The sequence below is a fragment of the Calidris pugnax genome, unplaced genomic scaffold (genome assembly GCF_001431845.1).
Source record: "Calidris pugnax isolate Ruff unplaced genomic scaffold, ASM143184v1 scaffold103, whole genome shotgun sequence".
NCBI lineage: Eukaryota > Metazoa > Chordata > Aves > Charadriiformes > Scolopacidae > Calidris > Calidris pugnax.
Genome location: NW_015090990.1, coordinates 6,311,827 through 6,325,166, shown reverse-complemented (window position 1 = coordinate 6,325,166; position 13,340 = coordinate 6,311,827). Strand labels below are relative to the sequence as shown.

General features: G+C 35.5%; 1 protein-coding gene across 4 annotated transcripts in view; it reads right to left on the bottom strand.

Annotated features, from left to right (window-relative positions):
• Positions 1–13,340, bottom strand: part of CSRNP3 (cysteine-serine-rich nuclear protein 3) — a 110,175-nt gene continuing 96,835 nt past the window's right edge. For all 4 annotated transcript variants that reach the window (XM_014954263.1, XM_014954266.1, XM_014954264.1 and 1 more), the window contains 2 exons: positions 11,113–11,409; positions 1–9,843 (listed from right to left, as the gene is read on the bottom strand). In XM_014954263.1, coding sequence (XP_014809749.1) covers positions 8,800–9,843; positions 11,113–11,409 — 1,341 coding nt within the window. In that variant the 3' untranslated portion in view covers positions 1–8,799. The remainder of the gene's footprint in view (positions 9,844–11,112; positions 11,410–13,340) is intronic.

Here is a 13,340-nt window from a genome sequence, read left to right as displayed (position 1 = left end):
CATGATGTAACGTAGAAACCTGTTTTACTTCATTGCAAACAAATGGACAATATATATTGTACAATATATAATAAAAATACAGCCAATACAAGTGCCACTAATTAACAAAAAACCTAATGTTAAGACTTAAAAATGCTCATTTTTGTAATATATACACTGCAATAATAAGCCACAATAAATACATCAAATTCCATATCATTCATAATAAATACCGAAAATATAAATACAGAAGAATACAGTTAATTTGAATAAATTATTACAACATAAGGTCTAGGTTAAGTTCTGTTGAATATTATTGTAGCTTATATTACCCTTTGGCATCTTTGATGTTACAACTTGTTTTAAAAAAATGGAAAGGAAAATAAAGAAATGTGTAGTTCATGAAGCTTAAAATTATTTCCACGTACAGATTTTAAGATGAACTTTATTTCCCTTTGCTTCTTCAAACAGTTTAAAAGCAGGAGTCCAATTAAATATGTTGCTTTACTGTTGAGATCTCCACAATTTTTGTATGCAAGATCATCTGCAATGGAAAACGGTAAGTACTTAACATAATTATTTTTCTCGAAAAATTAGTAAAATTAGAAGTAATGTACAAATTTTAAACAAATGGCTGCAATTACACCACAATTTACTAGTCCCATTTCAAATGGATTACACGTCTGAAAGATCATCAAGTTAAGAGCTTTTGAATCCATGCAGCAGTGCATTATTTACTACTTCCCAAAATAAATTTCAAAAGCAGTTTTATATTCTTATGGTGTGTGTGTGTGTGTATATATATATATATATATATGTACACACACACACACAGATGAACCTTCTAAAAGACAGGGCTGGACTAGACAGTGTAAATGTTACATACTTTGCATTTGTTAAAAAAATTAAAACACTTAAAAAAATGTAGTAAGTGTTGGTTTTGTGGTTTTTTTTTTTTTTTTTCAAAATTGTTATATACTAGCTGTAGATAGAAACAAATAAAAAAAAATAACCATTGACATGTTTTATGTTAACAGGTATTAACCAGTACATAAGTATTAATAATTTTATTTGCAAAAGGTTATTACACCAGAATGCAATTTAACTTAAAAGACCAACTTTACTAAGACAATATTACAAGGCTGAGGCTCTTAGGAACGGATTTGTAATCTACAGATTTTGACTATTTTTGCACTGTTAAATGTCTAGCGCTTATTTTACATCAAACACTTTTTTTAAAACATGTTTCACAAACTACACTTCAGACGTATTTCCATAGAAGTGCCTACAATCAGTCAATTAAAAGAAGGGCCCAGTTGTTAAGCACTGTTTACGTGGGCATCGTTATGCGAGAACTGAAGTGGTGGTATCGGTGTGAAATGGTTTAAAAAAAGGGCATGCTTGCTTCTAGTTTTGTTTTAAGAGAACCAGCTGCCAGTGCACACGATGATGCAATCTTTTCCAGAAGCTGAAAACTCGTGTTGGGTCTGTTTATCAGAGACTCAGAGATGGGTGGTTCCTTACAGTGATCCCCAGTGCCAAGGCTGGCCTTCACCCACACACCAACCCAGAAGTTCATTCTTAAGAACATCTTTAAAAAGTGTAAGATGGAGAACGCTGGAAGAATTAGCTGCCGTAATGTAGTAAGTCTCATCTGAAAATCCCAAACTCAAATGCTAATAAAAAAGGATACCTATTACTGTAGCTGAGAAACACTTTATATTAGAACATGTGCTTGGGACCAGAGGTAACTAAAATGATACTGAACATGGCTTTTCAGTTGACATAGACAAAGAGAAGACGTGGTAGCAATGCTTCCAGGGTGTTGCTTTGCTTCGTAGTTTTTACCCCATGCTTTTGGATAAGTCTTTTATTTAATGTCTGCCTGCATACAACTGGTATGGAAAAATGACATTTCCTGTTTGCACTGAGTTATGTTTGGTTTTTTTTTAAATATATTAAATAAGAGAATTATTATTATGATCTAACGTGGCCAAGCTTGTAGTGAACATGCATGTACTTTTCCATCCTCGCTCTGGGGATAGCTTAATTTCCTTTTTTCCTTCCTTTTTTATATATAATGTTTTCTTTTGCCCTTTTGAAGAAAAAAACTGTCCTCATCAATCTACCTCAAACCTTTATCCTTCTTGATCTCTAAATTGCCCTTTCTGTTCTCCACTCACTCACTCCAGGGTGTATCCACCTGTGCCTCAAGACAAAGGATTATCTTGAGCCTTGTGTTAGAACAGTGATGTTCATTTGTATCGTCTGCCATTTTTCCTCTCCATCAAGAAAAGCTAATCCAGTCTTCATGGCTTGTTGGAAAAGTGCACAGTTAGAGAAGATACACGAGGCAAACGTCTTTTGACTTGGTTCTATTCAACATTCATTCATAAAATACTGAAGTAAAACAAAAGTGTCATTGCTAAGATCCAAATTAAAATAATTGAGTAAATAGATGAATAAATGAAATTTGCCTTCTGACTTTTTTTTTTTTTTTTTTGTCCTCAGCCCTGAGTGAAGGACTATCATCTTCTCAACTGGCAATACAGAGCATCGTGAATATGGTTCTCCAGTCAGTGGGACCTTCTGTGTAGTAAGTACAATCCTATACAGCAGTAGAGTAATACTTTTAACTTTTCCTTTTTAGCATCTAATTCACTTCTATTTTATAAAAGGGTGCTTTGAATTTATTATTTATTACTTTTATATTAGAAGAAAGAAAAAAAAAATCATAACAGTAGTTTGAAGGAAACTTTTTGTTCCCCTAAATTACTGTTTTCTGCTTTCCCTAACCTTGGATTTTCATCCTGTACTGGGGACGATGCTGTATGAAGAATGAGACTCTTCCCCTGGATCTACAGGCCTCAGAAGACAACGAGGCACTAAGAGTTACCCCTGTGCTTGATTTTCATCAAAAGCCTTACTGTACAACAGACCTTTCCCAAACACAAAGATGAACGGAGGAAGGAAGAAGAAAGGAAAAAGCTGCAAAACAGGTGTTTCGTGAATTGGATGTTCTTATAAAAAGGAAAAATTCTTGTTGTCAGCCAGTAGGGTAGCAGAAAGTTTTAAAGGATGTTATAACTTTCCTCCTTAAATGAAACCAGTACTCTGGCACATTTATTAGCAATAAAATTAAAAGCCACCTCTGATCCCAGAGTGGGAAGAGACAGTGAACGTGAAGCATTTATGAAGAACTCTAGAGTGTGTTGACTCAAGATATCTTTACAACTAAATCACACTTGTTCATCACTTTACAATGTTCGTGCTTTGGATTTCACATTTCCTGGAGAAAATGGACAATTAATAATTTGCACATGGACAGCGATTACAGAAAACAACAAAATTAAGGAATATTAAAAAAACCCTGGAAACACTGAAAAAGCAAATGTTGAGATTTCTTACACCAAGGAACATGTTAATGAACTAGACTCTGTTTTGAAAATAACAGTAGATTTCTACCATTTTAAAAAAATAGTAATCAGATTTAGTATTTTAGAAATAAATTCTATAGAATATATTCTCTGAGTTAATTCTATTTTTTTCTAAGTATTTTACATCAAGTGTTCTGCCACCGTAATAAAGTAGATGATAGAATTACTCTTTAGTCCCAGTGGGAAAGTGTAACACCCCTAAACACTTAAGGATTTCCCAGATCATCTTCTTCTGTCCCTGTTCCTGACTGCTTCAGGAAAATAAACAACTGGCACAATAAATATAAGTGTATACAACGCATGAGCTGTAACACAGGAGTTTCTTATTTAGTGAATGCCTTTTAAAATAATACCATGGGTCTCTCTCTTACTTTAGCTCTGAGCAAGGGCACCTGCTTCCCTACAGGAGCAGCACAGACAAGGAGTTTCAACTGAGAGAATTCAGCTGGGGGAAGAAGACACCGTGCAGTGGAATGAGACTGCCTGTTGCTGCCAAGTACGGTGTTGCAGGCAAACTGCAGTCCTGCTGCTCAAATGGTAAGCACCGCACAGGTAAATATTGTATATTCAACACAGCTTTTATTCTCATTTTCACTTTGAAATTTATTGTTAATGATAAAATTTGCTCATTAATCCAGTCCAAAAGAACTTGCTTTTGCTCTTTGAATTTCTTTTCACTTCTGAGCTGGACAGGGCTTTATTGGGAAACTGACTTAGCAGTATAAAACTTTAGCTATGATGCCAAAAAAAGAGGGGGGAAAAATGGTATGTTGCCCGTTTTATAGAACTATGACTATCACATTACCTCCGAGTACCTTAAAAACCATAGGACAGAAAATGGAAGTGACACAGCAGGACAAAGGCAAAGCCAACAGAACTCAGGTCTCCTGTCTGAGCCCAATACTCTCTATGCAGTATGTTACATTTCTATCAAAGAGTCAGGAACACCTGAAAATATCAAAAACCATAATGCATGCAAATGTACGTATACAATCTTTAACAAACTAGCTGTGAAGATATCCTCTTGATTGTGAGGCAGGGGATGCTACATGATCAGTTTGTTAGCACGTTTACTGAAATACAACACCCAGATAAGATTAGAAACTGGATCTGGATCATTTAGCAATGCAGTGAGTAACAGCACCATGAATACTACACACAATTTCTGCAGCAACTGAGACAAAAGGCAGGATCACTTGTTAACTGACTCAGTTAACAGCTCAGTGAGCTGGCTGAACCATATTTATAGCAAGTGATGGTTACTAGGATAGTGTAATCAATGGCCTTAAAATAGATAAATGTCAACTCAAATTATGATTCACTAGCAAGAACTTAGGTAAATGAAAAACATTAAAACTTTACAAATCTAGAATTTTCTCATGAAAATGGCATAGCGCTCATCAAAGAATTAATTATATTTTTTTGAAAAAGGAAAGAAATATTAGAAACTTTTACTGACCAGCTTTTATTTTTTTAAAGAATGGTCCAGTGGGCATGAGTTATAGGTCTTATGAAACAACTGCAATCACACAATTTTGCCAGAAAAGCTCTAATTCTGTCTGTGTCTAACATGAGTTAAAGCTTTATATAAAAACTTTGCCTCTTGGAAAAAATGCATTGTTAAAGTTCACATTATAGCAAAAAAGGCACCCAGTTTTAGGTGCTGTTCCAGTGATGATCTGTGTGAAAATTGTTTTATTTTAACAAAGGGAAATGTTTCTCTTATGATTCATTTTTTCTGAACTACATAGTGTAATCATAAACTATCTAGTAATTTAGTACCTGGCTTCTTTGGAGTGATTATCAGTAGCCAAGTATCTTGGGAAATAAAGCTGATACAGCTATCAGTAAAGTAAACATTTCCACAAATGATACAGTTTATCAATACAGAAGCAAATACTGCTGTTTATCATTTAGTAGCCTAATACTTTTAGCATGCAGAAATAAGATTACCCAAAACGAAAGAACTGTTTATCAACATGAATATTAACCAACTGGGAAATGGGACACATCATATATTATTATACACTAGCTTAGAAAATAACATCAAAACATTTTCCATCCCATGATTTATCTTTCCTTATATGAAGGCCACTTTTTTTTTTCTTCTAAACTAAACATGTAAGTCTAATCAAGGGGTAGGAATGTTGCCTTTCACCTGATTTCTATAGCCTACTCTGGATGTCACAGTTAAATTAGCCACCTGTTTTGGTCAGGGCTGTGCCTTTGGTGTTTGTTCTTTTTTTTCACTCTAGTCAACTTACAGATGCTAGAAAAGGCCTTGGCTTTGTTATCTGCTGGTATGGAATTGTCTGGGGAACAGGTTTAGCCTATACTGAAAAAAGGTTTCTGGATTTTTTCTCTCTGTTTTTAGGCCTGTTGATATTATTAGTATAGCTACCAGGATATCTCCATGAACTATAAACAGACTTGACTTTGTAACTTGTTGCAAGAACTAAACAAGATTTGTTTGCTTTGTGTACTGAGATCAAATCTTGATGACAAAACACCAGATTGGATCAAAAGAAAGGTATCACTATCTATATTATCACCAGGTAGTTAAGAATATTTTTTCAACATAAATCTTTATTCTGCACATTTTACTTTGTGACTCCCAGGAACTGGCTACTTTAAGCAAGCTCTTTATAGAATCACTGCCTTCTCTACCCTATCACAAGCTGGTGCTCGCCATCCTGTGCTGCAAGCTTTAGAGAACTCAGCTGCACTCACCCCCGATGCCCCAATGGCATGGAACATATACATCAAAGTACTCAGAAATTTATACAGATGCTAATATTAAGGAGGCCTGGGGTCTGAAGCCTGTGCCAATGGAGATATTAAACAACTATCATCTCGGTAGTTTAAAGGTAGCCGAGATGTATTTTATAAAGTTAATCACTTACTGTGCTTGCTAACATTATTAAAGATATTTTTTCATAGGAAAGCACAGGGGCCGAGAATATAATTTCTTATTGCTCAGTACAGGGGTGAATAATGAAAAAAAAAATTTCATTTAATTTTCCCCTGAGAGAAATACCCTGGTAAAATGTGCATGATCCAACACACTCTGAGGTTAAAAAGCTGCTACTGATTCACAGCTACCGTCCCAGCTCAAGTAGAAGGGATTTGTGCTTTTGGTGCTGGTGTTGAGTGAGAGTGCCAGATTTCAGCCTGTTGTTAATGCAAGATGCGTATATACACAGAGGTGTTACATTTGCCCATAGAATAGCCTGATCAGAATAATATTATTCTTAGATACAGAACTTTTTATGAACTAACATGGTTCCCTTTAAAAATAAAGTTGGGTATTTGCTAAGTGGAATTGGAGAATACCTGTGCTTACCTGGCTACTCGGCCTTTAGAGAAAGACTAGAACGTTCTGTGACTAAGAGAAGAGAGGCTAAAGAACTGCTGAGCCAGATAGCCATGACTGCGCCTTCCCAGGAGATGGAATATGGGGGAAGCGTGGAATCCAATCCCTAGAGAATTAGGGCTTTTTGATGCAGTTCATATAAAACATGTAGGACTTCTTGTGGAAACAAGTAAATAAAAAACCTTTCCAGCTACTACATGGAGTAAAAATATTTTGCTAATTTAGCATAAAAATGAGAAATCACTTTGCCCAGTTTTCATATAAAAACAATGAAGTCAGCTTATTTTTTTAAAAAGCATATTTTAAACCTGGCAGTTTTTCTACTGGAGTACTGTACATGATGTTTTAAAGAGCTTCTAACCAGAAGTCACAGTTACAGAGCTAAAATTTACACTGTGTTTACATGCATACTGTTAACCATCTAGATTTGACACAGATAAAAACTAAGATGCTGAATCCTTATTTTGACAAACAAATGAGGGCTACATTTCAACCCACTTGATGTATAATAAATTAAATTTCTGTATTCGAAGAACAAAAATCTTAAAATAGACTTTGAAATCAAAATAAGGCAGTGCAGGATTATCAGTGTACAGAAAAGCAGGTATTAAAATACCTCCTTTTCTAGAAGAAAGCAAGGTTGGTTATTAAATGGAAGGTTGAGATACAGCGAGATACAGCAGGTATTTTAATTCTCATTTCATTTAAAAACAAATGGTGTACAAAGTAACAGATATCCATGTGATGCACGTGCTATTTTGCTTGCAAACTTTAGCAGATATAAAATTTCTGAAGCTCTTTCCTCACTGAATCCACTGGTTCCTAATTAGATCAAATGACTCTGTACATTTGAGATACAATCAGAAGTCCACAAAAGCCAGTCTCATATTTCATAAAAACTGCTAAATATTTAGGAAATCTAGACACTTTCACATTTTTTCCCATGCTTCATTTAAACTTTGATCAGCAAGACTCTGCTTTTACAAATTACCTACTGACATACTCATAAACTGGCTTGGGAAAAACATACAGGTTTTGTTACAATTAATTTTAAGATCTTACATACACCTCAGAGTCTGGAGCTATGGCATTTCTCCAAAATAATTCACAGTTCCCGCAGTTAATACAGTACTGCAAAAATGGCACTAAAGTGCATAAATAGCTGAATGTTGGGCTAAAAAGGTGCTGTGCAAGCTTAAGCTACTGCTTTGCCATTATATACAAGATAATTTTTCTTTGGGGAGAGGGTACTAGTTCTGGAATGCCACTGATTTTAATTTTAATGGAGGATTGTCTACCTTTCACCTTTCTAGAAGACGTAAATGCCCCCTTTCTGACTCTGCTGTTTGTCAAGAACAGTAAAAGAGAAAATAGTACACTCTAAAAATGCATTTAAAGATAATTTAACAGAAATAGTATATAAAAAAAATGAATCCAGATGAAAAGTGGACATGCTCTTTGTAACTAGATACAGATCTTCTGCTCAAATGAACATGCTGTTCATTTTTATCAAAACATGAGTACTAAACTACCATAAATAAAATACATACAGTACAGAACAATTAAAACTTTTTTGTACAGTAGTTACTTTTACATTAAACTTACCATTTTTTCAGATATGTTGAAAATTAGGACTCTAAACGTGATTATTTCAAAGTATCATTTTTAACAATCTTGCACAGGCCCGACAATCAAAAACACGAAGCTTTGATTCAGATAGCTTGGCAGGTTTCACATACTTTGACAGGTAGGCTACTTTGAAATATGTTGAGTGTGTTTTTTACTTACGTGTTTTATTTTTATCAAAAGACAGTTTGATTACTTTTATTTAAATCTTTACATGAACTGGTTTTGTGCAATACCGCTGCCAGTGTAGCTTGAGAAAACAAAATGGGTCTGGAACATTGACTATAGTCCAAGTGTTGTCTACTTCTTAAAAAAGTAAGATTCTAGGAAATCCAGTGTGAGTGCATTTTAATACAGGCAGTCAGTCCTAGAATAATTTTAATATTAAACAGGTACCGTTTCTACCACTGGTGATTTGATGCACTCTTCGTGCAGTCTGCTCTTTTCTGGGAGGTTTAGTGAATTCTCAGCAGGGTGCTCTTGTACACAACTGTCGCCATTCAGAGCTGAAACAAAGCCATCTTGAGAAGGACCTTTCAAGTATGAGTGAAATTCCACTTGAGGGTGACTTGGCCTATGCTCAGTGTATAAACTGTTACATGGAGCACTGCTATCACCTTCAGAAGATGAGCAGCAAACAATCACTGAGGGATTTGCAGAAGGGTAATGAGGGCTGCTAAAAGTTTCCTCTGATTGCCGCGTGTAGTCAACAAACTGTTCTGAAGTCACGTTGTAAGGCACCAGAGAAAGACTACCGTTCTTGACAGCATCCCTTTCTGAGTAAGACTCACCAATCTGGTTAGCAGTGCCAGCAACATGGTTCTCTATTTGGTAATACAGATTTGAAGAGTTAGTATAGTATGAGGCGGTTTTAGAGTGGTTTTCATGCACAGCAGTTCCATCAGAGTAGCAAAGGACAGAAGGAAGAGGCACCATATCAGCATGGGAGCCCATGCTTTCTACAAAATCATCTGCTTTTTCTTCCTCATCATCTTCCTCCTCATCTTCCTCTTCCTCTTCATCATCATCTGATTCACTAGGGGCTAAACTCTGCGTGCTAGAATCTGTAACTCCACTACAAAAGCTACTCCCGTCTTCCTCTTCCTCCTCTTCCCCTGGGCAGCCCAAGTCCTCGGCTGCCTGAGAATGGATAACTGCAGCCGGAGGTTCAGTCTCAATCTCAAAATTTTCTGCAATTGAATATTCAGCTGGATGGGGTCCTGGGCTCATAGAACTAGTGTGTGCACTTATCTCACTGTGGCAGCCATTTAGAGCTGGAACTTGCTGCTCTCTGTTTTTCTCCAATTCAAGTTTCATTATTGTGTGCAAAAAGTGAGTCCGTACACGGATAGGATTAAATTCAATTCTACCTGCTGTATTGCTACACCCTTCTTTAGTGCAACCGCATGGAAAAGACATACGATCCACCTTTTAAAAAAAAGAATACAGATTAACAATACACAGCTTAAACCTGGTGCTATGACAGAACCTAGACAGCCTAGAGAAATCAAATCCAGGCAAAAGCATAACCAGAAAGAGTCTTAAAATTTGGTAAAAATCATGGAAACTAGAAACCTATTGAAACAAAATGAATTATGTATAAAAACCTTTATAAAGTTGCTAATAGTGACACCTCACCACAGAAAGTAGGAATAAAAAACTCAAGTACATTTTAAAAGATATTCTAGTCAATTGTAGATGCAATATTGTGAACTCAACAGACTGTGGGCAAAACATCTATATGTAATGATAGCCATCCTAAATTTATAAAAATGGGACTGAGTCCACAAGTCCACAAGCTCATTTCGATAGCTTAAGGTCTACGATTTTCATCTACGCTATAATACCTAAACATCAAATATGATGCAGAGGAGAACCATATAATACAATGTAGTACATCTTCCACGCATGAAGACGAGAACAGGAACAGCAAAGAGAATATATTATTTAAACCAGCAGAGAAAGTTTAGCGTGGATTTAAGAAATGATGAAAAATGCATTCAGGAAGAAATCAACTCAGTTGCACAACAGTGACTCGGGATAATTAGTGGAAACATCTTTTAGGGAACATTTTGGGATATTTACAGCTGTACGTAGGACAGTATGTAAATGTACAATATGAAATACCTTTTCAGTCTGCAGAGGAAAAAACACCTGCTGTATCAGCAGATGTATTTCTTATTGCACATGCAAGTCTATCATGCACACATATTAAGTATCATGCATATTACCACAGAGTTTCACTTATTGTTTCTCACTGAGTTTAGAATATAATTCACATTTGAACAGTACGTATGTGAATTGTCTCTAAAATAAAAGGTAATATCCCTTCCGAAATCTGCAGGCTACTGGTTCTTCTGTTGTCTGCATTTGCGTATTTAGATAAAGACCAAGAGGAATACGAGGAGCAGGATATTTATATAAGAGCAAAAAACCTCCTCAAAAATAAACAATGTATTTGCCTAAACCAATCATTCAATAAAGATGTTTAGAGATTGTTTGTATTGCACACTATATACTCTTATCACTATACTCTTAAAAAAACTGGCTTGAGATCCGTAAGTGCTCTCATTTAATAATTAACCTAACTAATTTCCTGTAGTTATAACTTTAGCAACAAAAAGTACACACATGTGCATGCACACACCCCCTCCCCACTCTTGATAATTAAATAACGTGAATAATGCAGACATTTACCTGACATTTTATGCCTGCAAGACTGCAAGTGCACGTTTCTGGATCACAGAACACGCGGCAGTCGCAGCCACAATCCTCCCTGGACAGGCGGATGGCCCGCAGCTCATGTTTTTCTTCCACATCAATCTTCTTCACGCCAGAAGCTCGCAGCAACGCCCTTCGCTTTTTTGTCGGCAGGGGTTGTAGAAAGAAGTACTCATCTACTTCAGTGTTGTCTAGATCAATATCATCATCAGAAATATCATCCAGTGTCAGGGTATTAGCTTCTTCAGATTCCACTGTACCATTCTTTGTCATCTGTTGCACAGACCAATTAACAAAGTCCTTAAACTATACCCACATATACACACACATATATATATGTGTAATGCATTATGAATGTGGAAAGCTGTATGTAAAAATGCTGCATGACTACCAGTAAGTTCCAGAATATGATTACAGATGGGATGAAAAGGCAATTCTTTCCTATTTCACATGTGAATTAAATACACATTTTCAGTTTCATGTTCATCATGAAGCTAATTTTTTGTTAGTTTCTAATTTTTTATCTGTTTTTTATGTCCTTTATTATTAGTCACTGTTTGCCAGAGCCCTTCTAAAACTTTAGTCTTGTCTATATTGTTTCCTAAGATAATTTTTGAGCCCTTAATTGATTCTACTTTCTGTCTCTGGGCTCTTTAAAATTCTTCAGTATCCCTATTGAGACAGTAATTACACTACCAACACTGTTTCAGGTTACAACGCATCACAGATTTCTAAAACTGTGTATTTTATGTACTATTTGCTATCCTGTGCCTCTGTAGCCTGACAAGTTATTTGATGTTTGTACAGCTGAGGTCACAAAGGCGTATTTCCCCTTAATCGTTTGGGCAGATATCTGTATTTGCTTCCTGCGTTGACAAGTTTAAGCCTGGAAGTCACTTAAACATGAAGTAATGTAAGTAGAAAGGGGCAAATTTATTTGCAATATATTTCATAGCGCTGATGCACAGCTCCTTCCAGTCCTCTTTGGTCCTGAAACTAACATAGTTAGCTTTAAATTGTCATCCATTTTAGTACTTCATTAACCAGTCCATACTATTCTTAGGTAGTTAATGAATGAATAAACTTAGAAAAAAAATAAACTGTTAACCTCTTACGGAGGATCTTGAGAGAAGTTTTTAGAGGATTCATGCTCCTTTCCTAGGGATATGAATTTTTGAGCCTCTGTAGATAGAAGTATCCTGGCACTATATTATTACCTAGGTATACTCTAGCTCTCAAACCTTTCAAAAATTGTTTTAAAATTAAATGGCCATGAGCATCAAACACAAGCATCCAGTGCCACTTTCGTAAGACAGCATGGCTCTTTACCATGCTCCTGTAACTCATCTCATATAGAAAGGGGTGTATATATTCAAGGAGAAAAGAAAAAAAAATTACAGCACTGAAGGAAGGTTAATTTTCCCATCCGTGGTAGAGCTCACTGGTTATATCTGCCAGATAACACAACTACAGTTTTTTATAGCTTTTATAAAAGCTCTTCTACAGCGAAAATTGCTTGAGAATCAAAATAATATCAAATGTTTAAAAAAAAGTTGAAGCAAGTGCATTTATACGATTTATTTTCTCATATAAATAATAAAACCTTTTTCTTTTACTACTCTTCTATGAAGTAATTTTGCTTAAAATGGAAAAACAATCAAAAAAACCCAGAATCCCAAGGTTTACCCTGCTCTATGTAATATTCTCAATTGATGAGGGTGCTGATTTACACTAGCCGAGAACCTGGTCTCATACTTTTGTGACTAAAACATGGTGCAACTATGTGGTAATTATACACTGATGAGGTCTCAAGTCTTATCTGCACTAACGGTATCATTATGGGCACCATTATGACCTCAAAAAAATGATCCCCAGTGAATTTAATTTGAATGTTTCTTACCTATAGAAAAATAGCCATTCAAATTCTTTCTCTCTTTTCCCTTGCAGGGAAATTTCTTACTTACTTGCAGAAAATTTCAGCTTGGTTTATTATTCCAAATAAATTTTTAGACACCAGTTTTAAATACATTTGAAGTCATAAGTACTGTTACTTGTTTCTTGTGCATTTCAATCTTCAGGCATTCAATAATTATCACTGGTTAGGGCTTTGCTTGCCTTTTTTTTTTTTTTTTTTTGGGAATTTAATGCGAAATAAGGCATGATGTCAAATCCCCCAGATTCTTTAAGGGGTGGCCAGAAAAACC